The 27,487-nt window shown below is 41.4% G+C and overlaps 2 protein-coding genes across 2 annotated transcripts; one reads left to right on the top strand and one right to left on the bottom strand.

Annotated features, from left to right (window-relative positions):
- Positions 1–295: 295 nt before the first annotated feature.
- Positions 296–4,245, bottom strand: znf16l (zinc finger protein 16 like). The gene is made up of 3 exons (XM_031851538.1): positions 3,394–4,245; positions 2,691–2,921; positions 296–1,466 (listed from the first exon to the last, which is right to left on the bottom strand). The coding sequence occupies exons 1-3, from the start codon at positions 4,142–4,144 to the stop codon at positions 739–741; spliced, it is 1,710 nt and encodes a 569-aa protein (XP_031707398.1). The 5' UTR covers positions 4,145–4,245; the 3' UTR covers positions 296–738.
- A 2,207-nt stretch (positions 4,246–6,452) lies between these two features.
- Positions 6,453–25,784, top strand: sh3tc1 (SH3 domain and tetratricopeptide repeats 1). Its single transcript, XM_031851475.1, has 19 exons — positions 6,453–6,954; positions 8,002–8,073; positions 10,860–10,990; positions 11,408–11,513; positions 12,314–12,454; positions 13,122–13,320; positions 13,413–13,489; positions 13,877–14,072; positions 14,167–14,297; positions 15,308–15,346; positions 15,429–16,784; positions 17,553–17,693; positions 18,093–18,314; positions 18,401–18,581; positions 19,275–19,425; positions 19,902–20,024; positions 20,531–20,681; positions 22,073–22,269; positions 22,899–25,784. Exons 1-19 carry the CDS (start codon positions 6,858–6,860, stop codon positions 23,148–23,150), a joined length of 3,963 nt encoding a protein of 1,320 aa, XP_031707335.1. The 5' UTR covers positions 6,453–6,857; the 3' UTR covers positions 23,151–25,784.
- Positions 25,785–27,487: the final 1,703 nt, after the last annotated feature.

The raw sequence follows: 27,487 nt of genomic DNA, 5'->3' as shown, positions 1-27,487 counted from the left end.
TCTGATACCATCAGCGGATGGAGTTTGCTCTGTTGTCATTTCCAAAGTTTCCAATGTCAAGAACAAGTTGCTAACTTTCTACTAACATGGACAAGAAGTCCTAAAAGTCTTCTGAAAAAATGGAAAGTGTGACATGCATGACTGCAGCCATGACGACTGAACAAATTCCATCTGCCGATGAGCAGTAGAGATGCTCCGATACCATTTCTTTCCTTTCCGATACCTGAACTTGCGTATCGGACGATTGCTTGTACCAATCTGATACCAGAGTGTTTAAACAACAAAGAAAGCCTTGCTCACCTTTTTAAAATATGTAATGTGTTGCCAATATGCTCCGGCTCTGCTGGCGCCTGACCGATCTGTACTGAGCATGTGCAACTCTCGACAGAGATGGGAAAGAAGCGAGACGGCGCACTCGTTAGCTATAATAGTACTCGTTAATATGGGATTGGTGCATGTGCTCGCCGATACCCGATCCAGCGTTTCAGGCTGTACCGGAGGCCTTTGTGATATCGGTATCGGAGCAACTCTAACAAGGAGTCGATGGGCTGTGGACCTGGAGCTGACATTGTTTCGTCAAACTGCCGTTTCCGAGGTCAAGAATGAACTGAAGCTCGATTACGGAGCTTTTCTTGATGCAGGTGTGAAATGCCATGAATGTGACAGAACACAAAATCATCTCAGGATACCACCCCCCCCACCACGCCTCGGAGTCCAAGCGGAGGAAGCACAGCGGCGTTACTGCGGCGGGGTGCAGCGGTGGCTCTTGTAAGTCCCCAGGTGGCGGAAGCTGCGTCCACACTGCTGGCAGCAGTACGGCGTGGCCCCGCTGTGGATCCTCTGGTGGGTGTACAGGTTGCCCAGCTCTTTGAAGCGCCTGCCGCACTGCGGGCAGGCGTACGGGCTCTCGCCGGTGTGCACCCGCTGGTGTCTCTTGAGTCCCGATAGCACCGAGAAACCTTTCCCGCACTGGGGGCAGGGAAAGGGGCTCTGGGCCCCGCTGTGCACCAGCCTGTGGCTTTTTAAGCGGGCCGCGTGGCGGAACCGCTCCCCGCACTCCGGACACATGAAGGGCTTCTCTCCCGTGTGGATACGCTGGTGCTGCCGCAGGTTGCCAAGGTAGTTAAAGTGGCGGCCGCAGTCCCCGCACTCGTACCCACCCTCGATTTTAATCTCCTTTTTCACCACGCCCGCTCCCCGCCCAAGGCCCACGCCAGCCCCTATTCCCGCACCAGCCCCTTCTGCTGTGTCCTCGTCCTGGTCCTGGTCCCCTCCGCTCCTCCTGGAGTCACGGCCTCCGTCTTCCATGGCGGGCGTGGCTGAGCAGGTGGACTGCAGGGCCTGGAGGGCCTGGGCGCCGGCGGAGTCCGAGTGTATCAGTTTGACGTGTTCCTCTAGGAACACGGAGTCGGGGCAGAAGGTTCCGCAAAGAGAGCAGATATAGGTGTGGCCAGGGAACTGCTGGCCTGAAACACAAACAAACATTATTTCAGCAGCTGATGAAAGCAAAACTACAAATCACACAACTCTGCTCCACCGTGCTTCATTCTGGTCTTCAGAGTGGTGTCTGCAGTCGATCAATCAATCACGTGACTTAAAGATTATCATAGATTTGAAATGACACAAAAGAGCATTAATATAATTTATTTAATAATAATTTAAACAACATATAACAGGAACTCCGAATGAATACAGGCGTAAATAAAGCATGGTGTATTTAAGAAGAGATATATATATAAAAGTATTCATATATATATATCAAAACTGAATAAATAGAGTTTGATTTTAAAACAGAGAACTGACGACACTTTTTTAATTGTTATTCTAATTTGATGTCATTCTTTCATATTTGTTAATGTTACAACAAGGAACTTTCTTTCCGAGTTGATGTTTTAAACTATTATAGTACAATACAATAGTACATGCTAAGTAAAATAAGAATATATGTAGAATAAAGGAAGGTGCGGTGCATGAATGACAGTGTAGGGTAGAACGTACTATGTTAGAGATGTGAGCAATAAAAGGTTTTGACTGAGGGGATCTGAGCAGCTTTATAGTGCTCACGTGTGATTATTACTTCAATACATCAATAGAAATGTGTCTGTGACATCAAGGCCCCAAAGTTACTTACTTACTTCTAGGAACACATAGTTCTTGATTTCATAAATAGGATTGTACTTTATTATTGTACTTTATTTAGGCAAAGAGGTTAATAACAGCTGCTGAAAATGTTTGAGAATGACTTCTGATCAACCAAAGGGTTTGAAACATTTAAACCGCTACCTCTTGCTTCGTTTAGTTGGTTTCCATAGCTACAGTGTTTAGTTGGAGAGCTTTGTGCAGCATCCTCACTAAACGTCTTCTTGACCTTGAATCTACGGGGTTTCGAGGATAAAATGTCTCCATTTTAGCTGGCGTTCAATAAAGAGCTCTCCCTCAAATCAATGACGTATTAATAACTCTTACAAAGAGTTTCTTTTGAGTTCAGCTAAAAGTCTAAATGGATTTGCATTTATAAAAAGCTTTTTGAGTTTCCTCAACCACTCTAAGATTCACTTCAATCACCAGCCATAATACACCATGGTTAACCTGTTGAGTGGCTGGTAGACTTTGGAATCCAGTGGGAGATGGAAAAAAAAAAAGTGTATAACACATTAATCCGGTCTTGTTTTTGTCATGTTCTTACCAACCTGCCACAGGCCGGTCTGTGTTGCCCTCCAGCGGACTCCCTCCCTCCCCTGGAGAGCTCTGGGGCCCCATGCTGAACTCAGAGGGCTGGACGTGTGACAGCGGGGCCTGGGCCTGCTCCAGTTCACCCGCCTCCCTCCTCGGCGACACGTCTCCCTCCTCCTCATCCTCCTCCTCATCATCCTCCTCCGTCTCGCCAGTCGGGATGTCCTCACACTCGGGCTCCTTCATGACTGAGGGAAAATATGATCACATCACAATTACTACTGCATGAATTTACTCTTTGTGTTTTTCCAATTCTATCAGATACTTAGTGGCACTTTATGGAGGCCACTTACACGCGCAAAACAATATATATGTACATATATATATATATATATATATACGCGTGTGTGTGTGTGTAATAAACAAAAATTATGAGATACTAACTCAAAATGAGTGAAGTCCAAATTATGAATGAGCACAAAATATATGTATATCAAAAGTAAATAGTATCTCATGAATATTTAACCTATAAAGTTGCGTTAGTCTACCTGTAAGTGAAATATTTTGTGTAAAACCAATTACAAAAGCGTTAATGAGTTAAACTATAAAAACATAATCCACGTTCTGATGAGATGAGTGTTTTGGTATTGTGTGTAATAAGGATAAAGTTTATAGGTATAAACACTGTATGTGTTCAGAGTGTAGTAACACTGTGTTCACCCTTCAGGTCTGAAGAATACTCCATCGGTGCTATCCACTCGTAGTCGTACATCCGCTTGCTGCCGGAGGGGAGCATACTGAAGAGGTCATCGGTGGCGGACTCGGAGTCTCCGTGTCCAGGCCCGGAGCCGGCCATGCTGCCGTCCGGCCACAGGTTGAGGGAGTGCGTGTCCGGATCTGGGTGAGTCTCCCTGTCGCCGCTGGCTTGGCTGCTCTGGTCTCCGTCCATGTCAGCGCCCCCCCTCGAGTTCTTGTCTTTCATCAGATAGTCGCAGATAGCATCTATATTCTCCTTCTTCACACCAGGCATGACAGCCTTGGCTCTCCTTGGATCGACACTATTGTGTTTGTTGCCGGAGCCGAAGTCATGTTTTTTGAAGGCAACATCTGCAGACGGCTCCATGGTCGCAACGCCGGGGAAAGGGTCCCTGCCGTCCCTCTGGACTGTATCCAGTCTCACCTTTAACACCTCGATTTCCTCGGTTTTCTCGCGCAGCTCCATCTTCAGGACTCGTATCCTGATGCTGACCATTTTGCGGATCTCCGACAGCGCCGTCTCCAGCACCGCGGCGATGTTTCTGCCGAGGTGCTCGGTGATGTCGCTGACCGAGCAGAGAAGCTCCTCGTCGTGCTCGAGCTCCAGGAAATCGCCCTCGGCTCGGCTCGCTGACCCGGGGGGCTCCATGAAGGCGCCGTGGAGCTCAGGGGACAGGCCGGCTTCGACGAAACTGTGGTTTCGTTTGCGACTCATAAATTAGCTTGGCTAGGAGCTCTATTTTCTGAGTTTGGTTAGCTAAAAGCTACTCTACAAGCTAATGTTTGGCTGATGCTGAAAGACAGTAGTTATGTTTGTCAGAGTAGTACCGGATGTAGGAGAAACTTGGCTTCGAAACAAAAGCATTGCTATGTCAAACAACTGACCAGACGTAGCTTGGCCAATGAGACTTTTATTTTGAAAACCGTAAAAGGACGTATAGTTTTTGATACCAATTTACTTGACATATACACAACAGAGTTGCAGTGATGGCTGGATTCGGCAGAGTTAGATCGGTTCTCATAGGTAGCGCCCCCTAAAGTATACAGTAGGAAACCAACTGTGGGTTTGAACCATCAATTTTGCAGTTGTAAATGTTAATACATTGTAAAGATGGAGTTATAAAATGAGCAACAAAAAGCTTGGAGCCTATAACAGAGGTCAACTACACAGAACTGAACTCAGGTCATGACAGCTGATCGTAAACTGAATGGAACTGAACAGACCAAACCTCATAAACTGAACACAAATGGAAATATATATATAGACCATTGTAGACTCAAAATAAGTAACACAAAGACATACACAGACAACTAAACTACAATCAGGAAAACAAAAAATAATTTGTCTATCTGTTGAAATCAATGATGAACAAAAAAAAAGCAAATTTATTCTAAAGAAATACACTTTTCTGATTGCTCAGCAGAGAGTGGCTGCAGGTGCAGGTCTAACCAGTCAATTTTTAACAACCTGGCAACTGAAAGTTTTTTTTTCTTATTGGCGGACCATCACGTACTCGTGTAGAAAGTATAACTTCGGCTTTGTAGGATAGCTGGTGAACATCGTGAACATCGTGGAGCATTTAGCAGCTAAAGAGATGGATATTTTTCTCTGGAGTTGGTGGAGACCAAAAACAGAGCAAAAAGTGAGAGAATATTTCCCTTAAATTCATCAGGTGGACACAAAAATGACTGTAAATGAATGCTAATGTGTCTGCTGGCGGCCGTTTGCTGACATTTTCTCCATGGCTGGAAAATGTGATGATGCAGCTTTAAGTAAATGATCAATTTGTGAAGTCAGTGAAAGTTCACCTCATTCCATGGTGTCTAAAAAGTGAAGCAGGGATCATTCGTTGAGGGATTTACACTCACGTATAAAGACTGCTGTACTTTACACCACTCAGTCATCTGACAACTGCTATGTGTGGAGTAAAATAATAAAAGGAGTAAATTTTATATGACGCTTTGCAGAATGCGTATCACTTAATTGCTGAGCCATCGTGTATCTTGTGACTCCGTCCCTGTGATTCTCTGTTGTCTGCTGTTATAAATGCTGCAGTTTTAGAGCAACGCCGCTGCTGCTCGGCTGCATTGCTGAGCTGACAGAGGAACTGACTGGAGGAAAGGAAATGCTGAGTCTGTTCCTGGGATGTTTAAGGGAAAACACACACACACACACACACACACACACACACACACACACACACACACACAGCAGCCACACAGAGAGGCAAACTTTGGGGGGAACTTTTAGGATAGACTGAGTAAGAAAATACAAGGTTATGTGTGGGAAATGATTCTAGCTGGTCTTTATGTATGAGCATGAATAGAAAGCTCTGTGTCCCCCACAGTCCCATTTAGAGGTTGAGCTTTATTTGTTCAGTGAGTGATTATTAACTTGAAAGCTGCACACTTGGATTTGGAGGAGGGATTTTAGGAACTGTTTCATACTTGGATCTACCTAAAAGTAAAGAATGGATCTTGTTATTTGAAGGGATATGCAGATATACAACCTGCATCATGAATATGAATTAAAAACACACCAACAGAATAAATACCACAAACAGATTGTATTGATAAGTGTTGAGGCCCGTAGTGCTTCAGATATCACAGTAAAGAGTTTGAGTCAAGTTAACCGGAGTATTACAAGGAAATTCAGTGAATGCAACTTCCCCCTCCGGCACACACAAAACTGCTGCTGCCAAAAATCTGTGTGCTACTTAAGTCCATAGCCAGCTTCATAAACTGAGTAAATACATACCGATCAATAAAAGAACAAATACATAAAGATACAAATAAATAAATAAATTAACAGGTGAATAAAAAAGGCCAAAATATCAACTTCCACCAATGTAAACCCCAATAGACAGTTAAGAGTGTGAATTAATAAAATACAGCAATTTCATAAATACAGATAGAATAACTTTGTTAGACTGAATTAATAATATTATAAATACATAGAAAATAACTAATATTTGATAAAACATAATAATTATTGGTCACATTTTAATAAACTGAATCTCCAGGTTCACAGTGTTTTGAAGAGGTGGCTATTATTCATTTGTTTGTTTTTCCATTGTTAGTAGTTGTGTAAATATAGAGAATATATGAAAACAATCTATTTTTTAAACTTGTTAATTTTATAAAATCCTTCACCAAAGAGGTGTTTCAATTTTGATCTCGTGCAATTTGTCTTTTTTAGAAACCTCGGACGCAAACCACTGGCTTATTCAGTCGAGGTCGGTTTTTTTGTAATCAAAGGGACTTTTACTTTGAAAAGACACTCCAGGACAGTTGCTGTGGTCAGCTTGACGCTCCTGTCTCTCGTTCTTGGAGCGGACTTCTGTTGGCCGCACCGCGCAGTGAGCATGTGATGGTGAGGTGTTGACTGGTCACCGGGAATCGGGGGAGACTCCACGGTTGTTTTGAACATGTCGGACCGAGACTGCGGGTACCGGAGAAAGATCTCTACAGACGGCCAGCAGCACCGGCAGGTGGCAGAGAAATCCAACCGACACAGCAGAAGAGGTATGGAGGCTATTAATATTATAATACTAGGAACTTCAGAGCCACAGCGATATGATATCAATGTCTCAATAAATCAAATTATAAAAGTCGTTTTGAAGCCATGGCCTAATATTTGTATGAAAGTATTTTGTGGATTTAAAAAAAAAACTATATTATTTTATAATATAATAACGTATTATTACTATAAAATATTTTATTCTATAAAAAAGTATCTGTATATCTTGTTTTGTTTGAAAAGGGTCATATAGATTGATGGACTATAGGTATATCCTCTGCTTCAGGAGCTTTTACAGTAACAAATGCACCAAATTAGCATGAAAGCCATCCCTGAATGTCCACTCTAATTACTTTTTTTTTATTTTTTATAATATCTTAAAGATCCCCTCTAGACATTCTGTAAGACAAATATATTCTGTAAAGTATAAAAGTCTAATCAATTTAAATTACCCTGTTCTAAAAATCTAAAAATGTCATCCCCTCCAATACTCCCTCATTGAAAAATCCAGAATTAATGAATATTTATGTTTTTGGTTTTGCTGGCCACAAGATACAGTGTGTCATTAGAGGCTTCAAGGTTCCACTGCTGCATACTGGACTGTAGACCATAGTTGGCTCCAAACCAGTTGTGATGTTCCCTATGTCTTCCAATGCGAGGGTCCCGGGACAGAGGATGTTGAATGTGTACAGATTATAAAGCCCTCTGAGGCAAATTTGTGATTTATGATTTTGATTTATGATACAAAATTAATTGAATTTAATTGAATTGAACCAATCCTGCTGCTGCGTCCACGTGTTCCTGAGATTTGAGGTTTTCTCCTTCAGCAGATGAATGTGAAAATAAACCAATTCAAACCACATTAGAATATCTAAATTACATCATTATCAATGAGCTAACTTATGAAGACCCGGAGGAGACATGGAGGGGGGGAAAGTTGGAGGTTGAATCAAAAAGATGTGCACGATCTCACCTGACTGTTATCAAATCTCCCAAAGTGCGATCTGTAATCGTGCTTTAAATGACAGTAAGCTTCTTCATGTTTTTAACAGTGCGTGGTTTCGCCAGAGATTCTTCAAGTCTGAGGAGAACTGTGTCAACGTGTGAGGAAAACGTCCCAACAGGTAACTTGTTCTTCTGCTTGAGATGAGTTTAAAATAATGTATTTTTTTGGCCTTTATTGGACGGATGGAAGTGTAAAGGCAGACTGGGAACGTGGTTATGTGGTTGGGGCTGTAACCATTCGGCATTGACGTACAATTCAGTACATACAGTATACCCATGGTGCTGAGAAAATAAATCCCAATGACTTTGGTCAACTCCAAAAGTTCTTGTTCTTTGCCGGTGTTGTCAGGGTTTGTTGTGTTGGGGTTCAGAAAGCATAGCTTAGTGTTATCTAAAAGTTCTTCCATGTCATGGCTAAATATTTAGCTGATATTGACAGTGGGAATGAGGCCTAAGCCTCGAGCAAGATTTCAGAATGAGACTTCTACCAGAAAGACACACAACATCTAATAGACAGGATCAAGAGAAATGTAAATTAAAAGGTTTTAGTTCTCTGTAGGATTCTTTCCATAATGTTGTCAGACACTTATAACAATCTGAGCCTCTCAGTGCCATAAATGTTATTTTTAATGTTACTACCATGCAGCAACCTCCGGTGTTGAGAAGCCAATGGCTGCTTGAGTCTGGCTTCAAAAGCAAGTCAAAACCAATAGACCCCCATTTTACAGTAAACATGAGTTTATGGTCTCAATCTCTAGTTTCAAGTGTTCTTCAATACAGCATGATGTTCATTTAGTAAATTATGGTATATTTAGAGTAAAGTATGCTTTAGAGCATGACTACCTTGTGATTGACAGGTAGCTATGCTGTATACGGCATCCCTACGTCACTTCTCCGCATTCCGAATATGATGACTTTAAGTACATGGTTGCAAAAAAACAAGATGGCGAAGGCCAAAATCCTAGATGCCGCTGGTCAAAATGCCAAACTTCAGGCTTCAAAACCACACTCTACAAACCAATGGGTGACGTCACGACAACTACGTCCACTTTTTATACAGTGTCTATGGCTAAAATGCCCAACTTTACAGCATAAATGTTTGTAGCCTAGTATATAAAAAAGGTTTTGGTCTTTATAGGTAATTTCCCCGTTCATGACAACTTTATAGGGTGGGTGGTAATTTTCATGTAACTCACCCGTTTTAATGATATTAAGGATTTATAGTTTTGAATAATTAAGGGCATGGCCGCTTTGAGTGAGGTGAGTGCCGTCTCAGGTAGCTAGGAGTCTGCTGAGTCCCCTGGTCCCGCCTCAGCTCACCAACGATCCACCGCTTTGCCTGTTTTTGGACTAGCCAGTAGCTAAGCTGTCAAGATGAAGATTTATTTATAATTTACACAGTCTATGGTTATTACTAAATATTTAACATTTCACGTTTATAGAACAAACAGGGCCACTGAAGTCCTGCTAGCTGCTCCTTCCTGTTATTTTGGAGAGGAAATAATAAGAGTAAAGAAATGCCTCGTAAAATATTGCTTTTAGTTGCACCGTCACATCACCTGACCTCAGTGGAAAGTCATGTGGGAGATGTTTTATACCTTGAACCTGTGAGTTCCTCTGAAGTCACTTATTAATCTGTGAGTCGGTCAGGCTGCCGTCATAGACTCTGATTACTTGATGATCAGAAGGAGCTCAGTGTCAAACCCCAACATCCGTCCCAGCAGTCATCAAACTCACCACATAATGAAACATCATTGTCAGTGTGATGCATTCTTTTCTCTTTTTCTCTTTTTCTCTTTCCTACTTTCTGTCCTCAATCTCTACTGTATCTTATGGGATAAAGGACCACCTGGTGTCAGTAAAAACTCAGTTCTACAAATACCAGAACCATCTTTTCTTCCAACACTAGTTAAGTGTTTTCACCACAGCAGCAGAAACTGCTCCGCTCGTTCTTTATTTTAGCAAACATTAACAAAGAGAGGTAGTGTCCTCTAACGGCCTGTGATGTTAGGAACATAGTAAATGACTCTACTCATGGAGTATATATTAATATATTAATAATATAGTCTATATTATAGGCTACTGCGAGTTAAAGGTTTAATGTGTAACGCATTCAAATGTCTGAAACAGACTAGACCTTATATATTTCGTTGAGTTGTGCGCTTACATTGTCCCAAATGATTCCAACAATTTTCAAATTAAAGAAATCTGTCATTTTAATGAAGGTAACGAATGAAGGTGAGATTCATTCGGTCACCCATATCCCCTTTAGTCATGTGAGAAGCTGATCATAAATTGACTTTTTAATTAGTTTTAAGTTGCATTTGTACCATTCACTTTTTAGATCGTGGTGGTTTTTTTAACTTTATATTTTAAGCAGATTAAGGATTTTAGACATTGCACGTTTTGATCTATCAGAGAAACAAGCCGAGCAAATGTTCGGCTCGCACAGCATTTGAGCAACACATATTTTTAAACGTGAAGCTGCTTTATTCAGTGTTTTTACTGGTTTTAATCAGCGGATCCGTTTGTTTTGGAGAGGAGGAGGAGACCTCTGTGGTAAAATAATCTACTGAATCCTAAGGAATCCTAACCGGGAGAAGATGACTGCACCAAAGACAACAACTCCCATGATCCCAAGCTGTACTTCACCACATCACCAAACTTTTTGTTTTGATTGAGAGACCTCTAGCAGCAGACAATGACATGTTGTGTGTTTAAATGAAGTAAAGAGAGTTATGATAAAGTCTCTGACATCGTTATAACGCCCCAAATCCTCCAAAGTTACCTTTGTTTTCACATAGACACCTTTACACACTATGTGATGTGACTTGTCATACAATTCAAACTGACCGGAGGACAAACATGGTACATTTCACATGGTGATGGTGTTCTGTGTGTTCAGCTCTGCCGCTGCTGCTCGATGTGGTCGGGGGTCCGGAGCGTCTTCCTGCAGACGAGGAGTTGCAGGAAATGCTGAGAGGGAAACTGCGCATTCTGCAAACTGACGGCACCGAGGTCAACGCTCTGTTCGCGGTACAGCTCATGACACACACACACACACACACACACACACACACAAACAGACACACTCACACAGGCCTAAATTCAGCTCCGAGCTTTAAGCAAAGTCCACTTCCTCCATGAATTATGAATGAATCAGGTTGTAAAAGCTGTCTGTCTGCATTCTAGTAGCCAGAATTCAAGCAGCTTAAAGTTGTGTTAAAAGTAGTTATGTTAAGGTTAAAAGGATGCTTAGTTACAGGCTCTTTAATGAGAATAAAGTTTGTGTTCAAATTTTAATCATTTATTTGCATCAGGAAAAAAACACAGAACTTCCATGTGTTATTTTCTGGAAATACAAATAATACAAAGATGTTATAAAAATGAAAGCTTGAAATGTTCTTTTTAGAAGTATAACTTATGAAACTCTGTTCTTTTCTCTGTTTGTAGGAGCTGTCTACTCATCTCATCTCCATCAACAGTGAAGACAAAGTTATTTTTGTGACATTCAAAACATTTGAGGAAATATGGAAGTTCACCACATATTACACAATAGGTAGGTTTGGATCACAGTAGTAGTTGTAGTTGTCACTAACAGTGGGATTTGAACTTAAGTATTTGCAATAAGGCAAAAAAGCAAAATAAAATAATTGTATTATTATTTCTGCCAGGAGGATTATGCCATCAGTCGCGTGTGTGTGTCTGTGAGTGAGTGTGCACCTGTGTGTCTGTGTGTATCTCACATTGTGCTGCAGCAAACTGCATACTATTGTGAATGGCCAGCCATATGCTGTGTGGTGACACTTTCTCAAAACACTTTTTACTTCCTGTTTTATACTGCCATTAACTACTGACTTCCCACTCACCACTCTGAACCGGCCCTCGGCCAATAGGGGCCGCTGGTGATAACGCAGCTTAGTGCATCGTTGACCCCCAGCTACCAATTATGGGTTGTATTCATTCAAATACACAATTACCGGTGCTGAGAAATGAAGCCAGCAGTCCTTCAAATGGCCACTTCACGCTGGCTCCAAAAGCGAGTTGCAGAGACTGCGTCTATATTTTGTATGGACAATACAGCAGTGGTCGTGGGAGTCACACCTGGCGGAGATCTGCACTCTACTGAGTGCACATTTCTAGTGATATTATGGTATAATTAAATAGCTTTGACATAGTTTTTTTCTTGGGTATTGTAGTTAACTTCTGCAGGAAGGAATGCAGGAATGTACTTTGTGAGCTATGGCGCACTGGATAGGGCTGCTTCTGCTACTACTGCTAGTGCTGCTGCTGTAAAGATGATGCCAGTGGTTACAGTTCAGAATAGGAGTGGATTCACTCACATCTCCTCTCCTCCAGGTTTCCTGGGTCAGTGCATGGAGAATCTGTTGTGGGACCAGAAGTTTTGGCTCAGCTCTTTGGAGGAGGACATCGCAATCGAGGTTTCCATTCAGGAGGACACTCTCAACCTGATCTACAAAGGCATTCTCATGCAGGAAGGTATGAAGGACGTGGACAGCTATATTTTCTGCTGTACCTCCTTGTCTCTAGTTACAAGAGTAGCTGATGGAAGTCCCACCCCAATGTAAGACCACTGCTGAATCAACAACAAACATATGCCTAGGTTTAGGCAACAACTGCTTGGTTAGGTTTGGGGAAAGATCGGGATTTAGGTTAAAATAAGTACGTTTGTAGATTGTTTCTGTAATGTCAAAAAGTAAAGAGTGTCAACATGTCTTCAGTCACATAAATACAATTCGATTAGAGAAGTGGACAAATCATCTCTTAGCTTTCTGGGAATGTCTCGTATCAGATGCCTCATACAGGCTGTGATGTTTCAATATTGATTACCGATTAAATACAGGTGTTTTCACTTCTTCACTTTGACCTGAGGAAGACCATCAGTGGTTGCAACATTACCTCATGCTACACAAAGCATGACTAGCTAACTGCACACCGCTAGCTTGATTATTTACATTACAACAGAACGCAGTAGAGTATTAGAAATTTACTCAAGAAGGTTACTTAAATACATGTAACGGAGTAAATTTAACTTGTTACAACCCACCTCTGCCGATCATTACCTCAAAATGATCTAGTAAATAACTGAAAAACTATACATTTTAGAATACTTGACATGCTGACATTTCTCTCTCTGTGTCCTCAGGTTCATTGTTTGCTAGTTGTAGTACCAACCAGATGTTTGACAGCTCCACCTCTGGAGGTGACCTGTACCTGGAACAGGGAGACATAGCCCAGTTTGAGCCTCCCTTCCTGGGCTCAGGGTGGACCGTCCTCTGCCTGGCCGATGGAGCCCGAGGCACTGCACCCAAACCTGGTCTAGAGCCGGTTGTCCCTTTTCATCAGTAAGTCCCATCCACACACAGGTCTGGTGTCTCTGATCCGAGACCCTACAGTAGAAAATATGAGGTGCTCACATGATCCCATCTGTCCACAGATGGTTTCTCAAATCCTGTGCAGAGAGCATTTTAGTTGGTGATGGCAAACCCTCCTGTGGATTCCCTCTGCAGTTTGGTAAGTGCAGTAAAATCTATTGAGGATAGTTTCACCCAGAAAGAATTTCAGAAACATACAAATAAGAGAAAATGTTGAAGGCTAATTTTTCAATTGAAACTCACTAATAAAGAAAATATTCAAATTATTTTAGCTCTACTGCCACTTCAACTTTCTTCAGTATTTTCTTTTAGACTGCCACAACTTTAACATTTTCAGTATGTACACTACATCTTATTATTCAACTGAGAGGTTATCTGCTTTCAGTAATTACAACCCAGCTGACATCTCAACCATTTTTATTATTGTAAACAACACCCCTTTAAGTTCCCTAGTGATATTTTGTGATCAGTGTTTACTGAAAGTTGTGGGACATCTTGTCTCATATTATCATTTTCCTCTGTTCAGCCAGAGGAACCTGTCTGGTCACAGTGGAGTATGATGCTGAGGGCCCAGATGAGCTCAGCGTGGCACCCGGTGATCGCATCATCATCGTGGGACTTCTGGTATCTTGTTTTGATTGGTTCACAGGGAGGAAGGAGGCGACAGGAGCAGTGGGTCTCGTCAAGACAAGCCTGGTGAAACCGTCCGCTGACAGTTATGAGTGAGTGTATCACTGATATTACTGTGTGTAAAATTGTTTTTCAATAGAGTATATGTAATTACTGTATCTTATTCTACTCTTGTCACCCTTCCAGCTCAGCAGATATTTATTTGGACGGAGAGGAAGGGACATTCATCAGTCTGCAAGAGGACAAAGTCATAGAGGAAACAAATGCCTTATTGAAGAAGAAATCTCAAAATGATATTGGTCTAAACTACAAACTTGGTGAGACAGAAAGGACTCATAGGTCACACTGATTTATACATATCTGTGCCATGTGTCCAAAAAATCCAACAAGTTATCCAAACTAAATCACAAAATATATTTTAATTTGTTATAAAAACAAAATATTCTGTTGCTGCTCTGTTAGGCTCGACTTAGAGACAGTGGTGCCTTGAGCTAGATGTTAATGTCAACATGCTAACATGCTAACAAGGACAATGTTAACATGTGACGAGTATTATATTTTTCATGGTCACCAATTTAGTTTAGCGTGTTAGCATGCTAACTTTGCTAATTAGCACTAAACTCAGCTGAGGCTGATGGGAATGTCACCAGTTTTGCAGGTATTTGGTCATAAAACAGTATTTGACAAACTGAAATTCGACCAGATGATGGCGCTAGGTGATAAGTCAGAGGGTCACCAAAGTTATTACAATCCATCCTGTGGGGGACATAAACGTGTGCGCCAAATTTCATGGCAATTCATCCGGAAGTGGTTGAGAAAGTCAAGTGAATAAGTGAAAACTTTGACCTGTTGATGGTGCTAAATGAATAGTCAAGATATAACCAAATTACGATTCATCATTGTATGGTATCATGGACATCTTTATAAAATTTCAATGCAACCAGTCCAATCACAAAAAAACTAAAATGTCAATCTTTTCGTGCCACTAGAGGAAAACCAAAGTCAGTGGAATTCCTCCACTGAGCACCATGAATATATGTAGAGATTTCCATGACAATCACAACATAAATAGTGTTAGTCTCCTGTGTTAGCTTTGTTGATTCAACCATCCATCCCGACCTACTATTCTAAACTCATAACTAGAACACTTAATGCTACAGTCTAACTGGAGAAAAGTAGCTTAAATTAATACCATGCATATAAAGCTTACAGCAAGAACGACTTGCACAGCGTTCAGATTGACATTGACTTGCTTTAATTACCAATTGTTAAGATGTTAGGGTGTTTTCTAATTCACAGTCTTGCACTTTGTGTTGTTCAATCTCAGATATGATCAGTTACCAAGACTCTGAGAAAGAAACATCACGTAAGTATTGGCACCAATGGTAAATATCAAATAACTGTGTTATATATTTCATAACTTTTTTCCTTCAATTATTCTTTTACAGTCAGCTCTTCAAGCAAAGTTGAACCTCAGCAGACTGACTTGAAGAGAAATATTCAGAGGTTTCTTGATCAAGGAAAAGACGCATTGCCACCTTCCATACGGACCGTGAATGGGTCTCTAGAGGACTCTGTCCTGGCTTCAGAAGCAAAAAGTCCTCCCTGTTTCATTGTTCACCCGGTTGTAGAAGGAGAAAACAACACTGAAATCTTCACTGTGCTTTTCTCTTTCTTGGAGGGACAAGACTACAAAATAGAGTTTGGCACCCTGTATGGATTGAGTTCTGAACTCCTGGCCTCCTCCGCCTTCACCGGTCACTCGGACGAGGACGAGCTGATTGCCTTCCTGGGTGTTGCCAGGGAAACAGCCAGGAAGAAGCGACTCTTTTGGTCACAATCTCGTTTGTGCTTTCTGCTGGGTAAGCTCTGTGCTGGAAGGTCAAAGTTCAGCCAGGCCCGGGTCTACTTTGAAGAAGCCCTCAGCGTGCCACGAGAAGGCTTCGTGGACCTCAGGCTGTTGGCCAGCATCTACTCCAACCTGGTCACCATATACCTTTTGCAGAAAAATACAGAAAGTTTCTTTGCTCTCACAGAGCGACTTGTTGCCTTGCTATTGGGCATCCCAGACTGCCTGGAATGCTTAGAGGACAACTCTGCTCTTAAATACATCCTCAAGAAAGCTGTTCTGTCCCACAACGAGATGGCAGAGGCCCAGGCTTGTCATCTATTGGCGAAGCACCACTGGACTCGTGCTGAAGGAGTACGAGCTGTTCCTTATCTTGAGAGACTGCTTGTTCTTTGCGCTGAAGCTCAAAGAACATGGGGCCTCTCTCCCAGTCATGAATACCTCGCCCTGGGAAGGCTCTACACTGAACTCCAACTTCCCCACCTCAGTGTCAGTTCAGCCAGGAGAGCTTCTCAGCAGCCCTCTGCCACACTGACGGACTGCCTTAGCAGCATGGTTCTATTTTTGGACAATGTCAACAGACTGAATGGGATCGCAGAACAGGAAGCCACTATCCCACCTCAAGTGGCTCCCTATTTACACCAAGCCCTCTCTTCTAACAAAGCTCAAGGAGGAGCAACTGATCAGCACCATGTTTTGAGCCACCAGCTTACTGTTTGTCTCTGCCAACTCTTTTGCAAGCACAGAATGGTTGGACGCGCTATCGGCCACATGCATACTCTCATCGACAGCAATCCACCCTCGCAGAGACCCCCCATCTCAGTCCCAGAGAGAAACGGTACCCTCATCTGGCTGGCATGGCTTCACATTGACAACAAGCAGCCGGATGTTGCTTTGGATATCCTGGACTCAGTCCTCGCCTCCATGCCAGAACACTGCACTACCCCTCAGGAAGGTCGGTGGGCTTGATTGTGTTAAAAAAAGAATAACAGTTACAGTGTTTTAAAAGCAAATACTTCCAAGAACTAATCATGAGCCACAGGAATTAAAGTCAAATACTCGACAAGTTTAATTTGGGCATTCCTGGTTGCATTTCCGTTACTGACAATAATCTAGGAATCTGACAGTTAGGCAAAAAATGTTGTTTGACGCGCAATTTTCAACACGTCATGTGCATTTTTTGTATTTACTGTTGAGCGTTAAAAGAGACAAGCAGAGTTGGAAAAGGGCACTGAAAACTTTCGGCTGTCTCCAAACTGCAGTGCGGCTGTTTTATTGTTATTCATTTAGAACGTAACTGTATTTGACAGACTGAAATATATATGTTTGGTTTTTCATGTTCACTGATAAGCTAACAAACTAAGCCAGTCTGAGAAAAGGTCCCTGGAAAAGATTTCCTGTTTTAAGAAATTAAACTACTAATTTGAAAGTAAATAATTCCAACATTAAAGTTGTTACCTAACTGCCTGTTATTAATGTTAATTGAACTACTTCCTAATTCAACGCTCAACATATTATGACTGGTGCCTCTGGTATTATTTTGACTCTTATATAGGCCGCGGTAGGACTATGTTTGAACAGAAGAAATTGGCCAACTTTTTTTAAGATGTAAACATATGATTGATTGAAATACAATAATCTGTGTCGATCGGCAGGCAACAACTGATTTAAAAGCAGGCTATTTCATAACGCTTAAAGTAAATGTGTTTGATTTAACCCAAAGGTGTGGTCCTCAACATGCGTGGCGTGGCATTTCGGTGCATGGGTGACCTCCGGAGGGCGGCAGAGAGCTACCAGGCTGCTGCGGACATCTGCCAAGAGTATGAGGACATACCGAACTGGGCTGAAGCTCAGGCTAACCTGGGTAAGAAAATAAATGCTTCTTCAAGGGAGACACTACTGGCAAAACATTGTTTCTCAAGCACTGGTCAATTTTGCTTCCATAACATGTCTTCTTTAAGACTAGTGGAAAGAAAACATCAAAAACACACAGTTTGGTGTTTATTTTACTACTTTTAGTCTATTTGCGTCTGTAAATTTCTTCTCTATTCACCAAAAAGTTAACTTTAGATAATGCCTCATTTGCATGTCTAAAGATACAAAAAATATTGTCTTAATGCAAGTAATCAACTGGAGAAGTTTCATGGTGGTATCTATTAGTTGTTGTTTTTTTACCTTATTCACCTGTAGTGTCTCCCCTTAACTCATGATTCTTCCAATGAACTTCAGTCCTCTGAAATGACTCTACTTCCTCCTCGTGAAGGGCTGTTATGTCTAAAGGCTGGAGCTAAAGGACTGGCGCAGAGACACCTGACTGAGGCCGTGCAGCTCTTCTCTGAGCTGGACGAAGAAGGTCACGAGGCGAACTTCATCACAGTGCTGCTGGAGCTGGGTCAGCACTATGTGAAGCAGCACCAGCTGGACTTTGGGAAAGGATGCTACGAATGGGCTATGCTGCTGGCCATCAATGCCAACCTGTTAGACTGTAAGTATGTAAGTTACACACTGTGTGTCTTTTTTATTACTTGAGCTCCTCTCAATGAACTGGACTGGACTTTCACTCATTGCCAGGCCAGCTCACTGCAACCAGACACCTGTGCCATCTGTATGGGTGTGAGAGTCCAGACCAGGCCCAGTGTATCATCTACAGCCAGCACCAGGTCCAGCTGCTGAGACACACAGGAGACAGAGGACAGGAGGGAGAAGCACTGGTAGCCATCAGTCAGCTCTATCTCACTCTGGGCACAGAAAGGTGTGTGTGTGTGTGTGTGTGTGTATATGTGTGTGTGTGTGTGTGTGTGTGTGTACCTGTACATCTATCTTTGTGAGGACCAGTGTTCGTTAGACACCCTCAGAGTGAGGACATTTTTTATAGAGAGGAAGTTTTGGTCAGTCCTCACTACCTCAAAGGGTTTTAAGGTTCAGATTAGGATTAGGTTAGGGTAAGGGGCTATGGAATGCATTATGTCAATGAGTTTCCTCACAAAGATTAGGGTATATAGGGTTTGGTATATAGGGTTGTGTGTGTGTGTGTGTGTGTGTGTGTGTGTGTGTGTGTGTGTGTGTAGCTGGAATAGATCCAATACAAAATGTACTTATGCTCTTATTTGCCCTTGTCAAAAAGGGTTTTTCCAATAAAACAGCTAAATACAATGCTGTTGTTTTTTCAGATGAGTATACAAAAGTGTAAGCATTTAAGCCACTATCTTTTAGTAGACTTTGTGTTTTCAAAATGCAACCATTATGAAAATGAAACTCAGCTGTTAGTTTGACATTGTTAATGACGAGTTTAAACTTGAGTTTACCATTTTACAATTCACCTGCCACACTAATCTGCACTGCCACCTGTGGTCACACTTGATATAGGCGACAAATGTAAAAATAAAAAAAATGCACAGTCATATTGGCTCCTACAGGACTAATCTAAGTCTCTGACTATTTTCAGGGCATACAGGGCGGCTCTCGACTACACCAAGACCAGTCTGGGTATTTTCATCGACCTGGGCTGCAGGGAGAAGGAAGCGTACGGCTGGCTGCAAGCGGGAAATATCTACCGCCTGGTGGACCAGACTGAACTTGTGGACCTTTACGTTCAGGTCTGAGAGCAGCTGTGTAGGCATTGCAACTATTGTGATCGTGTTTATCAGTTGAGGCACAATCTACGAAACTTGTATAACTCAATCGTCAACCTGGTTGTTAGCAGTTTCATCTCGGAACTATTTTCTTTCTACCAAACGACACTCACCATATCACCGTGCAGAAGGAAGCGTGCATCTATACTCGATGAGGCTAGCTCACCTAGCACACTGAGCTAGGTAACGTTACAGCTCAGCTGAGGATGACACCATTAATGTTTACGTCACAAGCAAGAGCCTCTTGTCCATGAGTAGATGAATGCTTCCTAAATTAATATAGCACTTTTCTAGTCTCAGCGACTGCTCGAAGATTCAGAGATTGTCACGGTTGTAATTTATGTTTTTGGTGCCCTATTGAAGTGGCTGCTCAGTTAGTTTCAGTTTTGTGCTGTCTTTGACGGATAAACTAAATGTGTTTTTGTCGATTTCATTGTCAGGTAGCTCAGGATGTCGCTCTGAGTACAGGAGACACCGGGTTCATCCTGAAGCTTCTGGAAGCTGCAGGAGACATTTTCTTCAACAGCAGCCAAGACCGGGACAAGGCTATCACCTTCTACAGGGTATGGACTGGATAAAACACTGAGTCGATACAAATATTTAAACATGTTACTTTATCGTTACCTTACAATTTACAATCACATCTACTAGTCTCATCTTCCAGTGGCGGCATAATACGGCATCCTTTATCAGAATCCAAGTTAGTTTGGATGTAGGTTTGGACTATTTATCCATGTTTTAGAGCAGGGGGCGACTCTTTCGGTTCCAAAAATAATTCTAATTGAATGGAAGATAAAATGATGTTACTCTCATGCCACTTCTGGTTGCAAAGAAACTAGATGGCGACAACCAAAACCCAAGTTGGCCATGTACAAAATACCGAACTCAAGGCTTCAAGATGGCATTCAACAAACCAATGTCATCGTGACTACGTCCACTTCTTACATACACTCTATGGCCTTTTTGTGCTATCACAGTATTACTATTATTGTTTGGTATGATGGTCAAAACTAAGAAAGTAAGAAGCCTGCTAAAATATTCTGTGCATCTTTGTTTATCCACCATGTAGGACCGTGCTCTGCCCATCGCAGTGAAGAGCAGCAATGTACGTTCCAGGCTGAGGTTGTGCAATAAGTTGACGGAACTGATGCTCAGTCTCAAGCTTTATGAGGAAGCTGTGGAGTTTGCTCAGACTGCACTGGACATCAGTATCACTCTGGGTACGGAAAACCTCCAACACAAAGTTTTGATTTTTACATATTATTTCAGGATATTATTTTAAAGGAAGACATGGTCCAATTACTGTCATCCATCAGTAATACATTAGATTATCTGTAGAAAGACCTACTTTGGGCGCTTTCACAAGCCGACATTTAGTCGATTTTAATGGAACTGTGGTGCGGTTCACTTCTGCAAAAGTCCGATGTTTGCTTGACATCTGGGTCAAAGAGAACATACAGAATGTGCTAAATAAAGTCCACAAAGTTGGTGAGGTTTATAAAGTCACTGGACATAAATCTGGAGAGGGATACATGTGCAAAGTAGATCAGTGAAGAGTCAAAGTGAAACAACTTTGACAGCAGTGTTTTATAGTCCCGATTCCCTGCGTAGAAAGTGGCAAATTATTTTCTTATTTAGTCTGCTTCAAATTTTGCATTGTAAAACCGAACCAGAATAAATAGAAAATTAACCAAAAGTATCAATTGCACGCTGTTCGGTCTAGCTGAATGGACTTTTGGCTTGTGAACGCGCCCCTAAAAGTATTAATGAACTAGAAGGACACTCGGCAAGCGCAGATCCCTGCTAAGGTTGTGTCCGTGAGTAAAACAGAATGCATGTATCCGCCCTGTGACTTGGTTCTGCTCTAACATTTAATGAGTTCTTCCTCTGCCAATGCTACACCCTTTAACCAAGTTTCATAAAAATCGGAATTTTTATTTTTATTTTTCAATCCTATGTTTCCATGTCGGGGAGACCTATTCAAATGTCCACTAAATCACCAATAAAATCCACCAACAGTCCACAACAGTTACGTTTTCAGGAATAAACAACATACTGATGATTTAGCTAATTGCCAACAGTGGAACTTAAAATGTCAAGTGTATCCTGCTGGTGGGGCAGAAAGAAAATCTAAAGGGTCAGTCCTTTGGGGCCCCGAATGCGATCAACAGATTGAATGGCAATTCATAAAAATAATTATAAGATATCTTATGCAAAAGGAAAGTTCATGACTGGTTCATCCTCTAGGGACCATGCTTAGCTAATTTCCTGCCCATTAGATTACATTTAGTTTCCTAAAAATAAAAATTTGCCAACCACAACCAGCTAGCTTTTGGTGCGTGTTTGGCCATTTAAAACAATACGTGTATTTCAAAACGTGCACTTCAGACGCTTTCTGTGCATTTGAGCCTTTAGAAATCTTCCTCTCTGAACCATAAACATCAGTATGAAATGTCATGGTATTCTGGCTAGTAGTTGTTGGTATGTGTTGCTCTAAACCAGTGGTGCACAGGCAAATTGATAACTGAACTTCCAGATATCCTGATGAGTTTGAAGTCATGTGCCATAACAGAATAACTGTGTCTATCTTTGTGTGTGGTTGTACATACAGGTGAGTATCTGAATGAGCGTGTGGCTTACCATCGTCTAGCCTCTCTGTACCACTGTCTGGACCAGTATGAACTGGCTGAACACTATTACCTGAAAACCCTGACCCTCTGTCCAACACCTCTGCTGTTTGACGAGGAAACACTGTACTATGTTAGGGTGTACCAGACGCTGGGGGACATCATATTCTATGACCTGAAGGTAAGGGATTAAATGATAGATATGTCAATCTGTTAATTACTACTAGCACAATGTGACACGCACAGACACTGACATTCAGAGGTAGTGCCCTCATTATGTGAAACATTAAAAAAAATATATATATATATCTTAGAATATCAGTTGAAAATAGTTGCTCTTGAGCTTCTTAACATTTAATTTTGAATCCTTGCAAATATGTGACATTTCTTATTTGTTATTTTTACTTGAATTAGAGCTCTATTGGATGTTCTAGTTAGTTTCCATTGGAGGAAACATGGTCTTAATATAGTTCACCAGCCATGGTTCCTTGTCCCCAAGAATACCTGTTTGTGGGGTTTGTGCTTTCTGATGGCCAAGTATCAGGGAACGCACAAAGGGGACTACTAGTTTAGTTCCTGAGATGAGCTGCTGTGGTGCTGTAGTAAAGGGGACTATTGTCTTGTTAGCTTGAAAGCTAGCTATCAAGACACCCAATAGTCACCTTGGGTTTGTCCAGAGTTATAACATATTTTAGAGTACAGACATGAGTTCACTTAAGGAAGCAGAAAACAGGTGGTTGTATATTATTTTATCTTGTGACTAAATTACACATTTTTAAGGGGAAGTACATTTTGCTGTTATCTCTACAGGACCCATTTGATGCTGCAGGCTACTACCACCTGGCTCTTGCTGCAGCCATGGATCTGGGCAACAAGAGGTCTCAGCTTCAGCTGTGCACCCGCCTTGCCACCATCTACCACAACTTCCTAATAGACCGGGAGCTCTCTCTCTTCTTTTACCAGAAGGCTCGGGCCTTTGCTGCAGAGCTGAACGTGAGGAGGATCAATATCTCACCGGATCAGCAGTGTAGCAGCACCCAACAGTACAAGAGCACCGGATAATAGGACATACACTTTGGGAAGCCAAGTATTTGTTTTACAAGAAAAAATGTATTTTTTCTTAGTGCAACAAAAACTTCAGCAGATGGCTGGATGAATGTTTGAATGGCTGGATGAATCTTATTTTGGTACAGAAATGTATGTTTCATGAGAAGCCTTGTGAATTATTATGCCTTAAGCATTAAGACTACAGAACTGATTCAACTGTTCCCAGAAAACCCATATTTAAGACTTTACTTTGAAGAGATAATTAAGGGACCAGGGTGCCCAAGATGTCCAATCAACTCATCTATTGCATTGTGAAACTGTGTGTTCAGAATTCACGATTCAACTTTACTCAGGCCTCTGAATATTCACAGGGAAAAGATAAATGTACTAAACCAGAAAACAGTCACTGTCTTTAAAGATTGGATAGATGTGTCATTGATGATTTCTACTTTTTCAGTTTCTTTTTTGTAATTCTTTAAACAAGAAAAAGAACTGCTGATTACAACTGATCACTCATAAACAATAGTACATCATCTGCATATAATGACATCTTATGTTCTGGTACTTGTCTGAATTCCCTTTAGCTGGTTATTTATTCTAGAGGCTTGACTGAAAGCAAAAAGTAAGAGACAGGACACAACCCTGTTCTGTACTTGACATGACAACCATTAGGCAATAAAAACAGAAATGCACAGTGTAACTTGACTCAATCAGTGGAAATATTCCCAAAGTAAATTCTTTCATCGTTAGTACTCCCACACCATACAGTCAAATGCTTCATGATTTCTGGTAGTGTCCCTCTTGTAGTGTTGAGTTCAATGACTACAGTGTTCAAAAGAGGTCTTCAGACATTTTTGTGACGCCTGTAATACATTGAATATGCAAACCGTGAGGAGCAGATTAGTTCATCAGGGTTTTATCCGCGTAATAAAATGTAAAGTTAAAATAAGTTATTACACTTCTCTAATATATAGTTTTAGTATTTTTTGCTATTTTGTTTGATAAGATTGTTCCTCTTGCCATTGAAGGAGGAGAAGACAAGTTAATAATGGATATGGTCTTTTTTTCAGAAATTTTATAAGTTACCAGCAGCTGATTAACAGTGTGTTATAGTTTTTCTCATCGAAAGGCCATCACAAATGTTCATATTATTCTGAGCTGAAGTTATGGAATAAGTCTGTAAGAGCAACAATGCTGTTTCTTCACTACTGCCTTTGAATAACAACACATAGAATGATACGTACCTGCTGTGTATGTTAGTCTGTTTCTGTCTCAGCATGAACCATCTGAACAAACAAGTGTCTGCTCTAGGTTGTAGACACAATTATAAACGAGCATAAGAGCAGATGTGGGTCTACTCTCTTGAAAGAGGACGGCTAAATCATTACAGGATTATGCAACGCTAATGACAGACTTACTTATGATGACCATAACTACAATCTTCACTCAATTAATCTGGAAGAATTTGACAGCTGAACCGCTGAACATGTTGATCAACGGCCACAAATCAGTCGAGGAGTCTGCTGCAGCGTCCGTGTTTGGCCATGAGACAATGTGAAGTCACTTTTGTCTGCAGAGGGTAAGCTGGAAAACCGGCAGCAAAATGGATTCACAGTCTGCTGTCATTGGTCATACTGACCCGACCTTAGTCACCTTAGCGTAAGATCTGATTCTAGTCAAAAAATCGTTCTCCTTCACAAGGTCATAACTCAGTCAAGCAAGGACACAAAGACATGAAACAAAATGGATATCAATCATGTGACTTACACTTGCCGAGGATATCAATATATCTGACCTCCATAACATCGTAACAACGTCCATAAATCTGCTTAGAAATCATAGAAAAAACACTTCAGAACTTGCCCAAGAATCATGTATTTTAAGAAATAAATCCAGTCCCAATTTATACATTCTGTAATGTTTGACATCAGCAGCCAGCATGGTGTAGAACTATAAGCCTTCTCAACCTCTCAAGACTCAAGAAAGTTATCCAGGCAACAATCTTTTTTTCCTTCGTCTCAGCAATAGCCAGGTAAACAGTAGAAATATTTCATGGTTGTCATGTCTCGTCCTGTTCCTCCAGTTGTTTTACTTTATTTTGTCATTTCAGCATTTCCATACCTCTCCTCTTGTTTGAGAGCCTTCGCGTCCTGCCTTTGTATGTTTCCCACCTTTGTGATTGTCTGCCCTGCTCTTGATTGGTTCCACTTGTGCCTAATCATCCACACCTCCCCAGTGTATTTAATCCCTGTGTCCTCCTGTCTCTGTGCCAGTTTGTCTCAGTCCTCTGTGTCAAGCAGTCCAGCGATTTCCTAGTGTTCATATTCCTCTTTTTATCTGACATTGTTTTTGACTCATCCCTACCTGAATTGCTTGCCTGATATTCTGATGGATCTCCAGCATATTGAACCTGTTTTCATCAATAAAGACCGTTTTTTATCCACCTTAGGTTACATCCACACTAATACATTTCTGTTTAAAACCCAGGTTTTAAAACGAAAACCATCTTCGTGCACACGGCCATTTCACCATCGTTTTACGAAATGATTTCCATCCATACTAGCACTCCTGACAACCAATATCACATGATTATTCACGTACACTGCGCATGCGGGTGTTGGTGTAAACAGGAAGTAGATTGGTTGCTTAGTTACAGAGTGCTGTAGTTTTATTTAATATTAAAAGGTCGTGCTTGATACTTAAGACCTTCCTCTATAATCTTCCTCTATATACTCAAACGGACAAATTTCGTGGAACAAAAAAATATTTTTCAAACTTGGTTACAAAGCTGCAGGTCTTGTTCAATCTCTCTCACTCACACACACATTAAATTCACTTTAAAATGAAGACTTCATCGATTTCATTGTTGTTTGTTCTCGCACTCGTAAATCCGCGGCTGGCTGAAGTCCCTGTTGTACTTGAAAGCATTTGTGCATTTGTTCCTTTCTAGTTTCTTTGTGAATTTCACAATAAATAAGAAAAGGAAGAAAACTGTGACTTCAGACGTTGCTCCAATAACAGGCTTCCTCTGCATGTTGGCAGTAGTAGATTTAAAAAATATAGCATTTAGCTGCACAATAGCTGCTAGTACAGACAACAAGTTCAGCAATGCCTGTAATCTGTTTTCCATGTTGATCGATAATCAAGGCTATTGTTTGTTTTCTCAGAAAGGACACGTTATGACTGCTAAGACCAAATCAAGTAGCAAACACTCTACACCATCGTTTTTTGAAGGTCTACGTTTCCACGGTCCTCACTACGAGTACACCCTGGAGTTTTCAAACTAACTTAGCATCAATTGAATTTCCAAACCCCTCTGTTTTTTGGGGGTTAAAACTCCGGAGTAGTGTGGATGCTAGGCGTAAATGTAGCAAAAGTCATGCGTTTTAAAATGGAAACAGTAGCGTTAGCCTGCTGTCTGGGTCGTGCGTTTGAGTCCTGTTTTTCCCTGTGGTTCCACGAGTCGTGACAATGATACAAAAAATATACCAGAAGACTTGGCTTAAGTTTTTGTATTTTATTATTTAGTATTGAATTATTGGTTTGGTATGATCACTTAATGATCACCTGAAGTGCTTAGTTAATGAGTCATAATGTGTCAAATAGCCGGATAAATATTACCAAGTGCTGTATGCATTCCTCCATGACCTTCATAAACTGTGTGTTTCTGCTGAATAAGGAGCTCAGTGTTCTCTCAGGTGACTGCTTCAAATAAACACACCCACGGCTGGGTGAGAAACACATGTCTCCATCGACACCCCTCTTGTCTGTCCAAACAAACTTGGACGGTCGTCTTTCTGTATATATGAGCCATCCACAGCCAGCCTCCCCTCCGTGACCGTCAGCCTGTCGGAGGGAAGCAAGAATTAAAAACAGCCTCACATCTGTAGAGAGCGTGTCGATGGGAGGGTTCGGACAATATACTGCTATCCATGTGAGAAGCAGCTTAAAGTCCCCGAGAGAAACAACATTTTTTCTAAGTGAAGTCATTTTGGACCAAGGGACATTTATCTTTTTTATAACCTAAGTATTGTTTTTGTAGTTTTGACCGTCGTTCTTGGCTGCTCTGAAAACATCAGCTTCATTTACCTTCATTTACGCAATGACTCTGTGAGGCAGAGTGCACGTGGCAATTGAAAAAACAGTTTAAACATATTATCTAACCCATCTTTAAGTGAAACTTTTGACTAAACTTTTGAAAATAGGAATAACACTATTTCTCTTGGGAGTAGAAGCAATAAAACACACCCTTGCTAAATGCGATCCACTCAGGGGTTTTGCTGCTACAGCCTTACTCTGCCCATTGGTACATTTCCACAACCCTTAATTCCATCAGTACAACAACAGTCCGG

This window comes from Anarrhichthys ocellatus, unplaced genomic scaffold, assembly GCF_004355925.1.
Source record: "Anarrhichthys ocellatus isolate YVR2014 unplaced genomic scaffold, GSC_Weel_1.0 scaffold11, whole genome shotgun sequence".
Lineage (NCBI taxonomy): Eukaryota > Metazoa > Chordata > Actinopteri > Perciformes > Anarhichadidae > Anarrhichthys > Anarrhichthys ocellatus.
This window is presented reverse-complemented; position numbering and strand designations above follow the sequence as displayed.

Coding starts and splice junctions, on each gene's coding strand:
- znf16l (XM_031851538.1), bottom strand. CDS start 4,144: ATGAGTCGCAAACGAAACCACAGTTTCGTCGAAGCCGGCCTGTCCCCT. Junction 2,922..3,393: donor GTATTCTTCAGACCTGAAGG/GTGAACACAGTG, acceptor ATTTTCCCTCAG/TCATGAAGGAGCCCGAGTGT. Junction 1,467..2,690: donor CACAGACCGGCCTGTGGCAG/GTTGGTAAGAAC, acceptor TTTGTGTTTCAG/GCCAGCAGTTCCCTGGCCAC.
- sh3tc1 (XM_031851475.1), top strand. CDS start 6,858: ATGTCGGACCGAGACTGCGGGTACCGGAGAAAGATCTCTACAGACGGC. Junction 10,991..11,407: donor AGGTCAACGCTCTGTTCGCG/GTACAGCTCATG, acceptor CTCTGTTTGTAG/GAGCTGTCTACTCATCTCAT. Junction 16,785..17,552: donor CTGCACTACCCCTCAGGAAG/GTCGGTGGGCTT, acceptor TTTAACCCAAAG/GTGTGGTCCTCAACATGCGT.